At 45.0% G+C, this 18,205-nt stretch overlaps 1 protein-coding gene across 3 annotated transcripts in view; it reads left to right on the top strand.

The window, feature by feature from the left end:
* Positions 1-85: 85 nt before the first annotated feature.
* Positions 86-18,205, top strand: part of MTRR (5-methyltetrahydrofolate-homocysteine methyltransferase reductase) — a 32,187-nt gene continuing 14,067 nt past the window's right edge. The window contains exons 1-8 of one of the 3 annotated variants that reach the window (XM_025867477.2): positions 86-172; positions 2,091-2,251; positions 3,996-4,149; positions 5,945-6,062; positions 8,794-9,172; positions 14,569-14,691; positions 16,264-16,417; positions 17,313-17,401. In XM_025867477.2, coding sequence (XP_025723262.1) covers positions 2,123-2,251; positions 3,996-4,149; positions 5,945-6,062; positions 8,794-9,172; positions 14,569-14,691; positions 16,264-16,417; positions 17,313-17,401 — 1,146 coding nt within the window. In that variant the 5' untranslated portion in view covers positions 86-172; positions 2,091-2,122. Of the gene's footprint in view, positions 173-223; positions 724-2,090; positions 2,252-3,995; positions 4,150-5,944; positions 6,063-8,793; positions 9,173-14,568; positions 14,692-16,263; positions 16,418-17,312; positions 17,402-18,205 lie in introns of those variants that run through there. The other 2 variants (XM_073891095.1, XM_073891096.1) reach the window with 2 other exon arrangements.

Raw genomic sequence — 18,205 nt, 5'->3', positions numbered from 1 at the left:
CAAGGAGAAGGCCGCGCCCGCGCCCGAAGCGCTGTGATTGGCCCAGTTCCTTCCTGAGCTCCTTATTGGTCTTGGGCGCTGGACAGGCGCGCGCCGTGACAGACTGCGCAGGCGCGGGAGCAGGGCTCGCGGTCCTCCGCGGTCCTAGAGTGTCTCCGGCCTTCGCCCTCAGGTGGGAGCCGGTGGCCGCTGTTCTCCGGGCGGGTTGCCCGCCCGCCTCGAGCCCGCGGGGAGGCGGTACAGGGTGGGGGAAGGCCCCGACCTCCGCGCCCGCACGTTCCTCTCGCGGCCGGGCTGGGCGCTCGCGGGTCGGTCGGGAGTCCGGCCCGCTGGGCGGAGGGCTGGGCTGGCTGCGCCAGAGGCTGGCCCCAGGGGCCTCCCGTCGCCCCCCCCGGAAGCGGGTCCGCCCGCGCGGCGGCGTTAACACGCATGGCGCTGGCCCCGCAGGTCGCTGCGGGCCCCTCCGCGGGCGTCTCCGTCCAGAACACTTCCCTAGGTTGGGGGGCAACGGGACCCGCGGGGGCGCCGGGAAGGGGTGACGCGGGGTGCTGCTCCCCCTGCTCCGCCTGCCGGTGCCCTGCGGGTGCCGGGGATCCGCCTCTGAGAACCGGGTCACAGACCTGTGGAAGGCGGTGGTGGGTCCGAGGGGTCGCTCCTGCACAGGGGCGCCCGGCGCTGGGCCGGGCGCCCAGCAAGAGCTCGAGGTCCGTAGCCAGAGAGACGGTAAGCGGTGGCCTTTCCATCACTGCGTTTCCGCCGTTCTCGCCGAGTCCGAGATGGGTGCTGGCTTCACCGCGTTCGCTTAGCCGACTCCCTGAGCACCTGCTCGGTGCCCGGCGCTGTTCTCCCTGAGGACGTCCCGCGATTTTAATGTTTTCTAACACAATTCTCTTAATTTCTTTGTGGCTTAATTTATCCCTAGATGTACCTGATCAGTGGAGCATAAACTACTGATGGTCCATTCCCAAAAAGCCGGGATTTGATATCGGTTTATTGAAATCAGCTCCTACAAGTTGACAGTCCCCCAGTTCTCTTATTTTTTTTTTTAAGTTTTATTTAAGGAGTCTTAACACCCAGCGTGGGTGCTGGCAGTTCATCGCCCCGAGATCAAGGGTCTCAGCGTTCTTCCGACTGAGCCAGCCGGCCCCCGACAGTGCCCCCGCCTTAGATCCTGGATGAGTATGGAGAAAAAAGTATCTAGACCGCCTCCCCACGGGCTCGAGTCCCGTAGTTTACTCCTGGTCTTCTCTTCAGGGAAAACAGTTGAAGCTTGGGTGGACTGGAAATAGTTCCTCTCTGTATGCATACACACCCGTGCTCTCACCTCTGTGTCTGATACTGAATTGAACAGTAGAGCAGAGTATGGAGCTTGACTAACTTCACTGTGATTAGCTTATTTGGTATTAGGATCACGTAGGAACAAAGTCCTATACTTCCAATGGAATTTTTACACTTTATTTTTAAGATTTTATTCATTCATTTGAGAGCAAGAGCATGCATAAGAGCAGAGGGAGAGGGAGAAGCAGACTCTCCGCTATGCGGGGAGACCGACTCAGGGTTCGATCCCAGGACTCGGAGATCATGACCTGAGCTGAAGGTGGATGCTTAACCGACTGAGCCACCCAGGCGCCCCATTACATTTTTATAAAATAAAAATATCTGAGATTTTTGGAGTACTGCTGTGTCTCAGCTCTGGTTCAGGTCTTTGCAGCTCACACATCTTTGTCAGGTGGATACTATTATCCCCATTTTAAGGGTGAGGGAGCCGGGGCACAGATGGGTTGAAGAGTTTGCCTGAAGTGCTGCAGTTGTGAGTGATGGATGCTGGATTCAAGCGCAGGTCGTCTGACCCCAGCCTCAGATTTCTGAGCCATGGACTTAGAGCTTTACTCCTGTATTCTCCCTGGTTTGATGAATTCTCTTTTTTAGACTGACTGAGAATTACACTAACATATTTATAGAGAAATCTATTAAATGTTATTTGTGGATATTGTTGGAGTCTTTTAAAAAAGATTGTGAGGGAAAATTAATACCTGTGGTGTACTCCTCAATTAAAAAAAAAATCCCTTTTTCTCTCTTCTGTTTTACAGTGTGTTAAAGCTGTAGCATATGCCGTGAGGTTATGAGGAGGTTTCTGTTACTCTATGCAACACAGAAAGGACAGGCAAAGGCCATAGCAGAAGAAATATGTGAAAAAGCATTTGCACATGGATTTTCTGCAGATCTTCACTGTATTAGTGAGTCAGATAAGGTAAATGGTTACTCACGGTTTTTACTGTTTTATGCTTGAAGTATTTTGGTTGGGAGGCGATGTTAAACAGCGAAGTAGGCTGCTAAATGCCTCTGTACACTTTTCTTTTTTTCAACTGTCAAATCTACTTTATCAACTGTGTTGTAAGATTTGTCATTTTTTTAACAAATCAAGTGTACATTTAAATTAGACTAAACAGTCTCAAAAACCTGAAACAAGTAATTACTCCTCAACCATAAGGGGAAGTAGTAGTGTTTGCCTTGTTTATCTCTCAGGGCAGCTGTGAGAACGAAAGAGATGTGTGTTCGCCTGCACACATGTGTTTTCCAGCTCACAAATCCCAGTGCCCTGTTTGTATTTCCCCAAAATAAAGACCTTGCCATTCATGTCAGAGTTCCTTCAAGTGAAGGACCATGCAGTTCTTTCGTGGAATAGAATTTAAAGCAGATGTGTAAGGATCTAGAGAAGATTGAGCTTCTTTAGGTCAGGGACTGCTTATTTTTACTCTCAGTCTCTGCAGAAATTCCTACCTTAGGTCATGTAAGATTGTAACATCTGTATTCTTCTTTCAGTTAGTCTGATTGAGTTCTCCAGATTTTACTTTCTTAGACAATGCAGTCCATAGCAACTAGCAGGAGCTTTTGTATAAGCCCAAGTTGACGTGCCAGCCACTAACAAGTCAAATTTAGTTCAGTACCTTAAAAACTACCCTGCTCATACACTGACTCAAGTTCATAACCTCCTCTGGCCTTTCCCACATCTCTAGTTCAAAAGACTAGACTGTCAGCAGCATAAGTGAATTATAAACTCAGCTCATAGGAGAACCTTCATGTTCCTTTATGCATCAGGGTCAAGGTGACTCCAGATGTAGCCACTCACCCAACAGGGAGCATCCTGGAGGACACCACCAATCGGCAGGTTCTGTAATCCTACAGTAACTTCAGTGTTGGCGTTGAGGATGCCACATGCTAGAATATAATCTGAATCTGTTACTACAAGCAAAAAGTTGTCAGCACCATATAACTAGCCCTGATTTGGCCCCTCGGGGTCACCTCACCACCTAGGCCAGCAGCTGTTTGAACATTAGGTGAATAGTACATGTTCTTTTTTTTAGTGCCATGTTAGTACTCCTGTTTGCTCTCCCCAGCTGATTGATTTCTCCAGTTCTTGATCCAAGTTTAAACAGATAGCTGTCCACTTCCTGGGTCATGATAGTCCTTGTCGAGGTGAAGTTACTTTAACTGTAAAAGTTCAATACACGGTTTGTGTTGTCCCCTGTAAGCATCAAATCACTAGGTAGTCTGTTAGCTCAGATCCTTGTATCAGCATGAAAAATAAGTGAATCCCTCAGAGTCAGATTCGATGATACACATGAGCAGTAGAGCTCATGGAATCATTAGAAATAGGGTGAGTGCTCTCTTTGGAATATTTCAATTTAGGTGAGAATTAGACTGAAGAAACTTTATCTGTAAGACACCAAATGCCAATGATCTCCATTTACCTGCTCAGTATTCCCAGCTCCCTGGACCCAGAGGAAGTGAGGAGTGACCCAGGTTCCGTGGTGTCTGAGGAGTAACACTTGCACTTTCCCAACTTGGAAACACTCCACACCCTCTGTGCTGTGAAGCCACATGAAGCACGGATGACTGGTTCTGGGTAGAGACCTAGCTGGTTGCCTTGCTGATGTGTTAAATCAAAACTGTGTACAGCCGGAGATCCCTGACATGCTGTCCTCATTTTGTAGTATGATCTGAAAACCGAGACCGCGCCTCTTGTTGTGGTTGTTTCCACCACTGGCACTGGAGACCCACCTGACACTGCGCGCAAGTTCGTGAAAGCAATACAGGACAAGGCTCTGCCGGGAGATTTCTTTGCTCACCTGCACTATGGATTACTGGGTATGGACTCTGCGTTCTGCCTGCCCTCAGTTATTCCTGGTTTTAATTCTGGTATCTGAATGTATCCTTCAAAACCATGATACGTGGTTGTATAGATTTTGTTCTTGGTTTTCTATTTACAGTTACGTGTTTTATACGTTTCTATAATGTTCTGTGTTCTGTGAATGCCTCCTCTGTCTTCATCCCATAGCGGCTCGTCTGTGGAGCCCCGGGAGTAGCATTCTTAACCATGGGCGCATATCAGATTCAACTAGGAAACCTTTTAAGAATATCAACAGCTAGTCCACCCCCACCCCCCACCCCTGCCCAAACTTGGTTAAAAAAAAAAAAAGAAAGAAAAACCCTGAAGGAGCAACTCTGAATTCTATTTTATTGGGTTTTTTGTTTTTGTTGTTTTTAAGAGGAAAAAAGAAAAATCCAGAAGCTCCCAGGTAGATCTGATCTCCCTGAGAACCACTGCCCTAGGATGATTGCCAATCCCGGCCATATGTTAGGATCAGCTGGGGGAGGTTTTCCTTGAGTTCTGTTACCTGGTCCCACCTCCAGTAATTCTTACTTAATTGTTCGGAGGTGGAGTCCTGGCATCAGTGGTTTTAAAAACTCCTAGGTGATTCTAATATGCATTCCAGGCTAGGAAACACTGGCCTAGGGCTCTGTGAAGTATAGATTAAAAAACTAAGATTAAGTATCAGAAGGACCAGCTCAGTAAGATAGAACACCAGAGAGAGAATTCAGAGCCCGTATTCCTGGCTTGTGGTCTATGTTCTTTGAATCCTCTTTGAGAATTATTTTGGGGGAGGGTATCTGATAAAGATGGATTATGCTAACTAACTGATTAGAAATTTGAGGTTATGACCCTGGCTAAGATCTGTCTTGTATAACTTATTTTAGAATATTTACATTTTTTATTCAGGTTTTTTCTAATTTCTTTATTTTCAAGAATGAACGTGTATGTGTTGCTTTAAAAAATTCCTGAAAAAAAGTATCCAAGCATTCTAGTCACTCCTAGGCCATTTATGGACCCCCCCCAACAATATCTCACCCTGTTCTTTTTTTTGTGAAAGTACATGGAGATGATTAAACAACTGAGAAATTGATGCTTTTAGTCTTAAATTTTTAACCACGTTTGAAAATGTTAGTCCATTTTCTTACCAGGAAACATAGCAGTTCCTAATTCATCTAACACAAAAATATAGGGAATGATTATGTTGCAGATGTACCTGTCTATGCTCTCAATTAGGGGTCAGTAAAATCAATAAAGGGCCAGATGATAAATATTTTAGGCTTTGCAGACCATGTGTTCTTTATAACAACTACTTTGCTGTTGCAGCTGGAGAGCCGCCATAAACAGTGGGTGAACAAGTGGACTTGGCTGTGGTCCAACACAACTTTAGAGAGAGACTGAGTGGTGTTTGGCCCACAGGCTGTAGTTTGCAGAACTCTGCTCTAGATCAGAAAAGTCTGCAAATACAGATATTATGGTTTTTTTAAACCTAATTTTTTTTCTAAGATTCCCATATTTTTACATAGATTCATGGAAACAAAAATGTGAAAATATTCCTGTTAACAGGGGCCAAGAAGTGTTTGTTTCTGTTTTGATGGGTCTGGTACTTTAATATTGTAAAATAGAAGGCAAATATTTGCATACTTAGTATCACTCAAGGAAAGCCTCAGAAGATATGAAGGTGTGCGTTATTAATCAGAGCATGGAATGGTACTGTTTTAAATATTTGTATCTCTTCTTTAAATTTAAACCTTACTGTGTGTGTACTCATAACCTATTTGGGCTCCTTAGGGCTCGGTGATTCAGAATACACATACTTCTGTAATGGTGGGAAGATCATTGATAAGCGACTTCAGGAGCTTGGTGCCCAGCATTTCTATGACACCGGACATGCGGATGACTGTGTGGGGTAAGAGCAGCGTGCTTCTCCTCCGCCATTTCCTGTCAGCCCTTCTGTGTACTGGATGCAAGTTTGTGAGTTTATAAAATGTGATGATTTTTGATTTAGCACTGAAGCTTTTATTTTGAGACTGTTATTTTCCTCTTGTTAGCTTTTTTCCTAGGACCAAAGATCAGCCAGCGCTTGATTTATATATTCTGTTGACTTTTTTAAGTGCCTTGTGCATCTCGGTACCTGCTAATGGAAGAAATTTGAAAAGATGCCCCAGGAAAGTTATTTTTGTCTTGAAGTGTGTAGGCATTTGTAGAAGTCCGCATTTTCTTTAGGAACTTTGATAGCCTGCGCGTTTGCTTCTCTGCCGTGCACACACAGTGACTGGTTGCGGGCCCTCACATGGAGGGCGCCCAGCAGAGAACACAGACCAGAGGCGTTCACAGCATGCTGCGTGCCTTGGCTCTCTCCTTACCATCCTAATGGCCGCTTGCCACCATGCCAGCCAGAAAAATAATTCCTGTTTCCATTAGTTTACTCTTGTTTTTACAGTTCGGTATTTCACCCTATGTGCCACCTTTCAGATCCTCTTTATGTCTTTATTCAAAAATCTTATAGATGTTGTCCTACAACTAAGTTTATCATTTAGCTTTTGGCTATTTCAGCAGATGACAGCACAGCCACTTGATTTTTTCCTACTTGGAGTATGTATTAACTTCTTACTTGATCTTTGTTTATGAATGACAAATTCAGCGAATGTCTTTTCTGCATAGCACCACCTTGCACAGGTGTGCTGGAGACACTTCTCTTTCCACGTAGCCCACCCTCCACTGCATCATTTTCTGTGGTGGCGATGAGCTGGGTTTTTTCCACATCCCCAGTGCATATGTTCTTGATTGTGACAAAGCTCTACCATATTGCCTTGCGTGTTCACCTTTTAGTTTTGTCTCTTTATATTGATTTGTGTGTGTGTGTGTGGGTTTTGTTGTTTTTTGCCAGAGTCCTGTTGCCATTAAGTGTTTATTGTCTCATGAGCCGTTTACTTGCTGACTTCTTCCAGAACCCATTGGGCCTATCACTGAGTCCGTATTTTCTTTCTCTTCAGAGGCTTTCAGTTTCCCTGTTCATATACTGGTTCCAGTGTTAAAATTCTTGAATGTGTATTTCATCAACCTGCATCTCTTGAATTTTCAACCTAACTACCTCCCTTGAATTTTTCCTCTTCTAAAATTATTTTCAAGGATATATCCTGGCTTAGTGTAGCAGCCCCCACATTGATGGGGTTAAGAATGCAGAGTGCAGTCCAGTTACCTGCATGCAGATCCTTGATAACCACTGCCCCCCCTTCACTGACTGAAATCTTGGTCACGTTACTTACGTTTTGTGTCTTTGTGGGCTTCACTTTCTCCCTCTGTGAAATAGGGGATAATAGTGTGTGCTGTGGAGATTTTTTTGGGGGAGGAACAGATGAATTGATACAGGTTGTCCTCTTAGAATAATGTCTGCCCTGTAGTAAGTACTCCGTGGACATTAGCTCTCTCTCTTTTTTTTATTTGACAGAGAGAGGGAACACAAGCAGGGGGAGCAGGAGAGGGAGAAGCAGGCTTCCCGCTGAGTGGAGAGCCTGATGTGGGGCTCGATCCCAGGACTCTGGGAATCATGACCTGAGCTGAAGGCAGATGCTTAACAACTGAGCCACCCAGGCGCCCTGAAATTAGCTCTTCTGTTGGGGGTATTATTGTCTTAATATTTCGGAGCTGTGAAAATGGCATTTTAAACATAGCTGTCATTGTTGAACCCAGAATTTTATGTACTTGCTTTTCCAAAGGCTCTGAGGGGTGGATGTGTGTTCTAATGAGATTATAGCTAGAATCATAAGACGGAGGTCTGAAATGTGCCTCCTCCTGTCATTTAACTTTATGAATTAGAATTTAATCGATATGTCCTTTGAGTTGTGATTAAAAATGAGAAGGATGTGATTTCCAAGATTCTCATGCACGGTTTCTTACCTGTTCAGTTTACTTCAAGTTTCTCCGTGAGAATGTAGGGGATGTTGTTGTTGGCTTGCCCTACTTTATTAGTAAATACGCTACCACATTCTAAAAGGCACCTATGATTCATTCAACTTTCCTAAAGGAAAATTAGGGTTTTTTTTTTTTTTCCTCTTATGTTCAGACTTCCTGAAAATTTCATCAGAAATGTTCAGAACCAGTTGAAGGTGTGAACTGTTTACTTAGAATACCTAGCATTAATCCAGAGTTATTTTTTTGGTGATCTTTTAATCTATAGGGGAAAAAGAAATCACTAAATTAGGGGGGGAAATGATGGTGCATTTGACGTATGTAATTATCATGTGATATTAGAGTAGACTTGGATTTGGGTTAAGTTCTGTTAACCTCATCAGAATTTCGCATGCCCACTTAAAATGACAACTTCTTAAAATACTGCCAACTATATTTTACGAAGTTAAGAGCAATCTCGTTCCTGTTACCTATTACTTTTAAAATGCCTTCATTTCTGTTCTGACCTTTATGTGTGCTCAGTTTTTTTACAGCTGAAGTTCTAACGAGCACACAATACTGTTTTTAACTTAACGATAAGTATATTTTGTATTCTGAGTAGTCATTGTATTTAGTGTTTTTGACATTTGCATAGCATTCTGTCAAGTAGACTGCTGTTGTCCCATTATTGTATGTTTAAATGGAGAACTTAGGGATTTATTTTTTCCTTTTTTATTACAACAATCTAGTTTAGAACTTGTGGTTGAGCCATGGATTGATGGACTCTGGGCTGCCCTCACGAAGCATTTTACGGCCAGTAGAGGAAAAGAGCAGGGGAACGGGGCTCTCAAGGTGGCACCTGATGCCTCCCAACGGACGGGTCCTGTGACACCAGACTTACTACACATTGAATCACAAGCTGGACTCCTGCGATTAGATGCTCCGGGGAGAAAGGGTTCTGAGGTGCGGGAGCAGAATACAGTGAACAGAAATCAGCCAAGTGCCCCACCAGCAGAATCTGAGTCCTCACTTACCCACTCGATACCCCCACTTTCACAAGCCTCTCTGAATATTCCCGCCTTACCACCAGAATATTTGCAGGTGCATCTGCAGGAGTCTCTCGGCCAGGTAAGTGGTTTTACTTTATGCCTCAGGCTGTAGAATATTAACTTACCCAGGGTTTTGCTTTATTGTTGTTTATTAGATTACAATAGCGGTCAGCAAACTGTCCTCTTGGCCAGATGTGGTCCACTGCCTATCTTGGAAGTAAAGCTTTATGGGGACCCCGGCCTGCCAGTCCTTTCCCATGTGGTCTGTGGCTGCTTCTGCGCTCTGGCGGCAGGGTTCAGGGGGTACCTGGAGGCTGGCAAAGCCTGAGATGGTTACTGTTTGGTCCCTCACAGAGAAAGTTTGCCTGGGCATCGAAGAAGCACTTGTATTATATCACTTCTGCTTTGTTTCTCATTTTAGATGTGAGTCAGGTGATGGCCAGTTGTTGTGGGCACTCAGGAAATTACCTCAGCTACACTTGAAAACACTAATTTACAGTAAAATCTGTTTTCCAGCATGGACTTGTGGTGTCCTGGGATGCTCCACTTTGGGGATTATTCTCTTTCTTTCTTTCTTTCTTTTCTTTTTTTAAGATTTTATTTATTCATCTGAGACACAGAGCTACAGAGAGAGAGAGAGAGAGAGAGCATGAGCAGGGGGAGAGGCAGAGGGAGAGGGAGAAGCAGGCTCCCCGCTGAGCCAGGAGCCCGATGTGGGGCTTGATTCTAGGACCCTGGGATCATGACCTGAGCCAAAGGCAGACTCTTAACCATCTGAGCCACCCAGGCGCCCCAGGATTATTCTTTTTCTTGGTAACATCTTCAGACCAGTTTTTGCCTATATTGTCATTTTTTTTGCTCAAGTGTATTTTTTCTAACAATAAAGAAGTGCCTTTAAAGTAGTATGTAAATTTTGAGCATTAAGTTGAATAACAACTCATTTCTCCTCACTAATGCCAGCATATGGCACCCTGAAACTTCTTCCAACATGCCTAGAATAAATTTCCATTGCAGCTGATCTTTCCATGGAGAGCCACGCCCTCTTTCTTTAGAGTGGCTCATTGTGCAGTTCCCTGTGGGCTTTCTCCCATAAACTTCACCCTCAGTGCAGGGTCACGATTTGTTTCTTGATTTCTTATTTTAATGAAGCAGGGCTTAGACACTTGAGAAGCAATTTAAATACAACTTTCTAGTACATTAGAACTGTTGGCCCACACCTGATAGGATAGTGGCTTATAGTGTCTTTCTAGAGCCTCAGATAAACAAACGTGTTTACACAAACGGCTGTCTCTGTCGGGGATTGTTTTCCACTTATGCTTCATTACTGTGCAAATTGTTTAGTTAGGTGAGGTAATTATAATGAGTACATTTTTGTCAGGCTTGGGACTAGACAGGAGTGCATGCAGTCAGCCTCTGGCTGGACAGTGGGTGTGGGCGCACGGGCAGGTAGAGTGCCCTGCTGCCTGCCACAAGGACGGGGCGTGTGGCAGAGGCCTGTGAACGTGGTTTATCGGACGGGGCGCTTTCAGGAGGAGGACCTGAGAATGCTTCCGGTATGGCACAGGTCGTTAAAGAGGCTTTAGTTCCTGGTAATGTGGTGGAGAGATTTTTAAAACCTCAACTATTTAAGTCCTATTTGTGTACATTTGTTCAAGGGATACACTTAGAGGATAAGGGGTTGGAAAATGATTTTTTTTTTTTTTTGGTGGGGGCATCTTGGGATCCTCACATTAGGGACCCGAGGAGAGGAGGGGGGAGCAGCACTGGGTGGAGCAGGCAGTTGAGCTTCAGTGTCTTCCCAGCCAGTCCCGCTCCACACAGCATCTGTTCCACCAGTCCTGGTGTCTCGTAGCCTGTGGGGTTTCTGGATCCTGTGGGACAAGCTGCAGGGGCTCTTGTCCACACCATCACTTGGACCTGCCACACAGCCCTTTCCTGCTCAGGGCCCCTCTCTCAACCGGCTGCCTCTTGTGTCACCTGCTGTTTGGGTTGGAGCTGTCATCCCAGGGGTGGGAGATGCTGCTCCAGATACTGGAGGGCCTACCTTCTGTTCTCCTTCTCTCCAGGGGAAGTGAGGTACAAGGATGCATTAGCGTGTCCTTTCCTGGAGGGGGCGGCCTGGCATGCCCCAGGCTGTTGGGCTCCTGGAAATTGTACTTGGAGCACTGGGCCTTCAGTCTGCACAGGGCCTGGACCTTTCCAGAGACTCACACACACACTAGCCACTTCTTGCACGTTTAGTGTGAGTAGCATGATATCCCTGTGTAGTGGGCTGGTGTGATGTTTTGCTGGGTGTCCAGATGTTCCACAGTGATTCAGACTGTTTTGTAACAGCTGGCAGGAGCATTATCACCCTCTTGCGGCAAAATTGTAAATGGAAAGTTCCAAGTGAAAGTGTGTGGCCCTCTTTAGGGATAGAGCTGGAAAAGAGCACAATGGCTCACTCTTGTCCACACGCCATGTATCTGAGGCCATATGAATCTGCTCTAGCGAAAGAAACCATCCTTCACGGAGGCTGCAGTTGGAGCTACTGCTTGTGTTCCTTGTGGTTCATTGTCAATCCCCAGGATCCGCCTGGTTGCATGCAGGGACCAGGTTGGTCACTTAGGTGGAGACCATCCCCAGTCCTGTATATTTTTAGGGGTAGTATTGATACCTGCCATTCCTCAGGATGCTGTATTTTTCACTTTCTACCTGGGTGAGGGGAGAGGACAGCGTCTAATTCAGAGGCTTCCTCTTGGCCTCTCCACTGTATAGCCCTTAACCACAGGCCAAGAACTGAGTGGACCCATGGAGCCAGACTTGGCCTAGGATTCCCATTTACAGCCTGGCCCTATAGGCCCCACTCTAGTATGTGCCCATGATTACACTTTGGGTTCCTGGGTAACAGCCTAACTTGGACCCTCTTCTAGCAGTTCCTGGAGTATTTGGGTATTCCCTTTTGCCCAGTATATGTTTACTCCCTGGAAGAAGGACTTTAATTGAGTACAGTTTCTGTAATGTTGCTGAGTCTCCCCCACCAACCTACACCACCTGTGGGGGGCTGCTTCCAGCAGCCCCTCCAGCCTTTCTCCTGTGATAATTATGACTCGCTCTAACACCCTGCAGGACTTTGCTGGCTGAGTGCTCCCACGCCCCTCTGTTCTTTGGTGGTCCAGGTTTTTCCATTGCTGTTGGCCCAGTCTGTTGGCTCTGGCCAGCAGAGCAGGCAGCCCTGACCTTCTCCGTGATGCTGGTGCCCCTCACCAGCGCTGTCCTGTCGGCCTAGGCAGTGGTGTGTGCTCCGGGTGCTCAGGGACAGCGTCATCGGAGAGGTTTGGGCTCTTCATAGTTTCATCCACTCTACTCTCCACATCCCTGGGCCTTTTACTCCTGTCCTCTGATGCTGGCCGTGGAACTCTCCGCAGTTCTGTCTCATTAAGTCTGGACTTTTACTTTCTCCTTGGCTCATAACCATCTCTAGAGAGTGTTGCCAAGGTGTTAAAGCCAGTATTCTGGGATAGTGCTCCCAATGAGCAAAACTCCTCTCTCCAAGTTGACGTTCTAACTTTGTTAGCCCAGGACTTCAACCTTCCATCTTGTACATACTTTGATGGTTTCTGCTGGTGCGTGTTGCTGTGTCCTACACTTTCTTCAGAGCATGGTCCCTCGCCTGTCTTAGCTGGTCCAGCCCATCTGAGGCCTGGTATGTTGTGACTTAACCCTTACTGGCTCAGCAGCTAGGAGAGGAGGTGGGATGCAGGAGTTGGGAATGTGGACGTGACTTGCAGGGCAGAGGTCTTAATGCAAGAAGAAAATTCTTGCTCTTCATAGGAAGAAGTAGTTACTTTTGCAGGCTCAGCAGGTGCAAGGGAATCTAGGGGTTCAAGATTTTCGACCCACATGTCCGTCTCTCAGCTGCCTGGAGGCCATTCTTTGCCTGTCCAAGTTAGGCCTTAGCATTCTGTCAGTGTGCATGAGATGAGCAGCTTCTTTGTGTGCTCCAGAGCATGTTTTCTGGCTTTCACACTTAGTGTTTCATTGTTGATTAGTTTTTCTCAGCTTTTTGCGTTTTTTTCCAGAAGTGTCAGTGAAGCTTGGCAATGCCCACAATTCTACTGGCCTTATCAGTGCCATTTCCCCATAGATCTCAAGCACCAGCTCCTGTGTACTGGCTAATGCATTCCCTGTTATGGTGCACCGTCCCACTTAGCTCTTGCACCTGTCACCTTGTGCTCTCTGTCTCCCATCTGTCACCGGTGTCGTGTGCTCATTGTCAGCCAGGTCGGTGATCCAGCTCTAGACTCCCATTTTAGCATCTTTCTTGAAACCACTCTAGCACCAGCTGTCACAGACTGGGTTCCTTTGAATCAAACTATGTGATGATTTTTTAGGTTGATTTTTAGGTGATTATTTTTTATCCCCTTGGGATCCTCACCTTGGGGAATGGAGGGGACAGAAGCTGGAGTTGGGCACAGTGGGAAGTGGGCTGTGATGTGTCCCAGCAGAGGCCCCAACCAGCCTCACAGGGTTCTCCGGAGCTGGGATGGCCCTTCAACATTGTCCTGAGTTGGGGCAAAGGGGCTGGGTGTTTATAGTCCTCAGTTAGCCATTGGATATGGGCTGCCTCTGAAAGGAGGCATGACCTGGGAATGCTGAGGTCACTCTCCGAGGTGACTGTGAGCTAGCTGAGGGCCATCTGCTGACAGCGTTCCTAGCAGCCTTGCTGAAGGCTCTCTCAGGCAGGGGCATCTCCCAGTGCCCCGTAGGCCCTGTCAGGCGCTGAGCTCTGATCCTCTTCGCAGTTTTTCCACATAGCCACTTGTCCAGGTTTAACTGTTGAGCATTTTGAAAGTTTCTGTCTTCAACAGAACTTAGAAACTTCAAGTTAGAAAAGGAACAGAACTAGTACAACGAATTGGGTTCTTTGTGGTTTCCCAAGACCTGTGCTAATACAGGAGCCGCTAGCTACGCGTGGCTGCCTAAATTTAAATAAATGAAAATAAAACTAAGAATTCAGGTGCTTAGGCACATGGCTGGTGGCTCCTGGACTGACGAGCACAGGTGTGGAACATAGCCACACCAGGGCCCACCACTCTGTGGGTTCTTGTGAACCTCTGTGCAGGTGTCTCCCAACCCCAAATATGTCCTTTCCTTTAGAATCTCCATCCTGAAATTGTGCATGCATATATGGTCTCCTTTAGCATGGTTTATTTGGAAGACTATTAGGGCTTTACAGGAACATGCTGGTATCTGATAATTTTCAGTATCTATCTCAGAAATTTGTCTAACAGTCAAGGAGTTTAAGATGTGGATGAGCTATCTCTTCTAAAAGATCGAGAGGCCTGTCTATAGCCATTTGCCTTAGAAAAGAATACTTAAATATCTAGGCTATTTTATAAAATCCTATGGATCTTACCTGGTCACTAAGTGAAGCAATGGCAAGTAAAATTGAAATTTGCATTTTGTAATATTTTATCACATTTGTTTCTCAAGGAGGAAAGCCAAGCATCTGTGACTTCAGTGGATCCAACTTTTCAAGTTCCAATTTCAAAGGCAGTTCAACTGACTACAGATGATGCCGTAAGAACCACTCTTCTGGTGGAATTGGACATTTCAGTAAGTTACAGAATTCATTTCTCGGCACTGTTATGTTGTCAGGAAGTGCGGAGACTTGCGTGCTGGTGTGGTCCGCACACTCAGGAAGGAGGAGAGCCTCTGACCGGACATCTGGCCTCTTTATTCTTCACCCCTCATTTTCCTCCCCACCTCACACTCTTTATCTTTTCACTTCAGGAAGGGGCTGACATGAGGAGTCACCCTGGAGGTGACTCAACTTGAAAGAACAGCGTTGCTCGCTTACTCAGTAAGCGACGAAAGAGTAATGGAATCAGAGCAGCATTTTCCTTGGGAGAAGAGTCCTGAGCAAGGCAGCTGCTCACCTGAGGTCAGCCAGTAGCTGGGAATAGAGCTCAGACCGGACGGGCCTAGAATGCTTCCTTTCCCACAGTGGTGGTCTCATTCCTTTGAGACTCTGGAAAAAGTCACAGATCCTCCCCCCACAGAAAAAGAAATATGTAAACATTTTCCATATAACTTCAGAGGCTTACATGCTGCCTCTCCCCTCCATCCACGAGCCCAACCCCTGCCGCAAATCATTGGCCTCAGTTAAGAAGCTACCTGCTAATCCTGTAACCTCAGTGCTTGAGTTACGTCTTCAGAGTCACTCAGCTATGTATTTTGATGGAGGTTCTGGGAAGTGGGTTGTGCTTTCAGAAAAGGGTGTGTCAGGGCTGTCAGTGTAGATTTCCTTGAACCTCCTAATAGGGAAAAAAATGACAAGCATCAAAACTAGATGGTTTTGCTTATATACTGTTGAGTAGTTCCACATTCCTTTGGAACATTTAAATAATCCATACTGTTAAATATTCTTTGTCCACCAAAGCATTTTTTTTATTCTGTTCTACGCTTTGGTCATAAAGTGGTGAGGGTTGGCCAGTAGGTGGGTTCAGTCTGTGCCCCTCACAGGCCAGGGCCGTGAGCATGTGTGGTCAGAGGCTCTCTCCAGATATTGCTGTTGTTCTCCATCACTGTGTAAATGGCCATGCTCTTCATTCATAGTACCAAGCTAGGTGCTGCAACCTTTTGTGCTCAGTAAGGAAAACTAAAGTGTCATCTCCCACCCCTCTTCTTCCCCTAAAGAAAGGAAACTGAGAACCAATGCAGACAGCGTTGGGTAGTTTCTCTCCCTCATAATGTGTGTTTTCATAAGAGGGGTTTTTATGTTGGTAAAACATTACCTACTAAGGCATCTTAAATGAGAAAGGTTTTAACTAACATTGTAAAAAATACTGAAATGATTTAAAGCAAATCATTGGATAACTGAAATTTTTTTCTTTAAAGTAACTCTTGGGGCACCTGGCTGGCATGTGACTCTTGATCTTGGGATTGTGAGTTGGAGCCTCACATTGGGTGTAGAGATTGCTTAAAATTAAAACAAAAACAAAAACAAAAAACTCGTAATGAAAGTAGATTTGTTCAGTTGGGCTTATTTTTTTGCAGTTAGAATCATTTTGTTTCTAATTCATATTTTTAAAGAATCATATAATAAAAAACATGCTTTTGTTACCCCACAACTAAAACTCTTTAACTCGTGGGCTTTTCTTTTTTCTTTCATTGTTTCTTCTCTAGAAAACAGATTTTTCCTATCAGCCTGGAGATGCCTTCAATGTGATCTGTCCCAACAGTGATTCTGAGGTACAAAACCTTCTCCAAAGACTGCAGCTCACGGACAGAAGAGAGCACTGTGTCGTCTTAAAAATTAAGGCAGACACACAAAAGAAAGGTACGGCCCTGACCTCTTCTTAGGGTGTCATTGGGCTAACAGATTGGAGGTGACAAGTGCAAGGACCCCACCCTGCACCCTGTGTGACGGCTGCATAGGTGGTCCCAGGTTGGCCATGGGTCAGGGGGCAGAACCCCGGCACTCTCTGACTTGTGGGTTTCTTGACTTTCACATCAGGTGTACTGAATGGGATGATGATGGATTTTATGCTTATTTGGACACTGCTGGACAGTAAAAATGAATGTAGCTGTAGTCTTGGAGAAGCCGGTAGATTAGTTGGGCTGATTTGTTAGTTTGCTTTTTGAGTTAGCATTATTTTGTTTCTGAGTTATACAAGAGCAATCCTACAATAAACGTTTATTATATGAACCTTTTTAAAGTTTTTTTGTCATGTGTATTTCTCATAGCATATTTATTGCTTATGTAATATATAAAAACATTTTTTCATGATTAAAGGAAGTTATTTGCTTAGAATCTTGAACTGGAGTTCCACCAGTTCTAAAATTCTTTTTGAGAATAGTATGCAGTGTTAGTGGACAAGTGCCATCTTTTGGCTTTTTGTTCCTTGGCTTTGGATAATTTCCCTCTTGTTTGGTACACCTAGATTTGGTATCTTTACGAAACATACCAAAGATCTGTCTTTGGTAGATTTAGGTGTGGCTAATGCTATTGAATTTATAATTCTTTTATTATTTTTTTGGTAAGGTGTCCTCTCCCCCCCCATCCCCACATTCATTTTGGAAATTTTTTTGACTGCATAAACATTGCCACAAATCATGTTATACCTTCCTAGCACTGTAATGCAAAGTATACAGTTAATTGGTTTTTTAAGAGTGAGGAAATGTTTTGTTCTTTACTTTCTGTGTCACGGACTCTTTCTTGTCTGCCTGTAAAGGAGCAGCCTTACCCCAGCATATACCTGAGGGATGTTCTCTCCAATTCATTCTGACCTGGTGCCTTGAAATACGAGCAGTTCCTAAAAAGGTACTTTTCTTTGGGTAGCTATTTAAAAGTATACTCAGCTCTGTGTAGGATTTATTAAATCTGGTATTTACCCTTTAAAGGCTTTGAAAATATGGCTTTCACACCATGTTTTCAAAATAGGTCCCAAGGGTGCATAGTATTTTTGCGGTTGTCATAGACAGATATTTTTATGTTGTGCTTATATTGAAATTCTGTTTTCTATAGAAACAAGATTTTTAAAGTAGAGTTTTTTTCTTATTAACTTGATGTGCTACATTAATCAGTGATTAAAGTGACCCCAGATGACCTTGTGTTACCTAGCTATACTTCACCCTTTTTGTGCCTGATGACAGGAGGCTTATGAGAGTGCAGGCTTACCCCTACTTGCCACCCATTTAATGTTGAGATCTCTTCTGTGTGAAAGTACATAATTCTTTACTGTTAAGTCAGAATTCTTTAGGACAAAATGAAAGGTTCTGGGAGATTATATTGCTGTTTGGATGTCCGTGGACAGAATGATCCACTAGAGGTCAGGAGGATGCCAGGAGCTGTCTTTTAAAAGATGCTGTAACTGATTCCTTCTAAGCCTGTCCCCTCACATGGGTATGAATGGGGGAGACTTCCCAGCTGTGCTTTGCCAAATTCGTATTGCCAGTGCGCATAATAGTGCTATTATCAGGCTGCCCTCCACAAGGCCTTTTTTATGCTCTGTCTTATTAATGTGTTTGTTGCATGCAGTCTTCGGGAAACCAACTCCTTTAGAGAGAGGCTCAGACCTAGATAATTTGAATAAATGTAGTGTTCACTGTGATGAGAACTTCTTGA

The sequence above is a fragment of the Callorhinus ursinus genome, unplaced genomic scaffold (assembly GCF_003265705.2).
Source record: "Callorhinus ursinus isolate GAN/ISIS: 27379988/994484 unplaced genomic scaffold, GSC_fseal_2.0 scaffold3, whole genome shotgun sequence".
In the NCBI taxonomy this organism is placed as follows: domain Eukaryota; kingdom Metazoa; phylum Chordata; class Mammalia; order Carnivora; family Otariidae; genus Callorhinus; species Callorhinus ursinus.
Note: the sequence above shows the minus strand (reverse complement) of the source record. Positions and strands in the feature narration are given on the sequence as shown.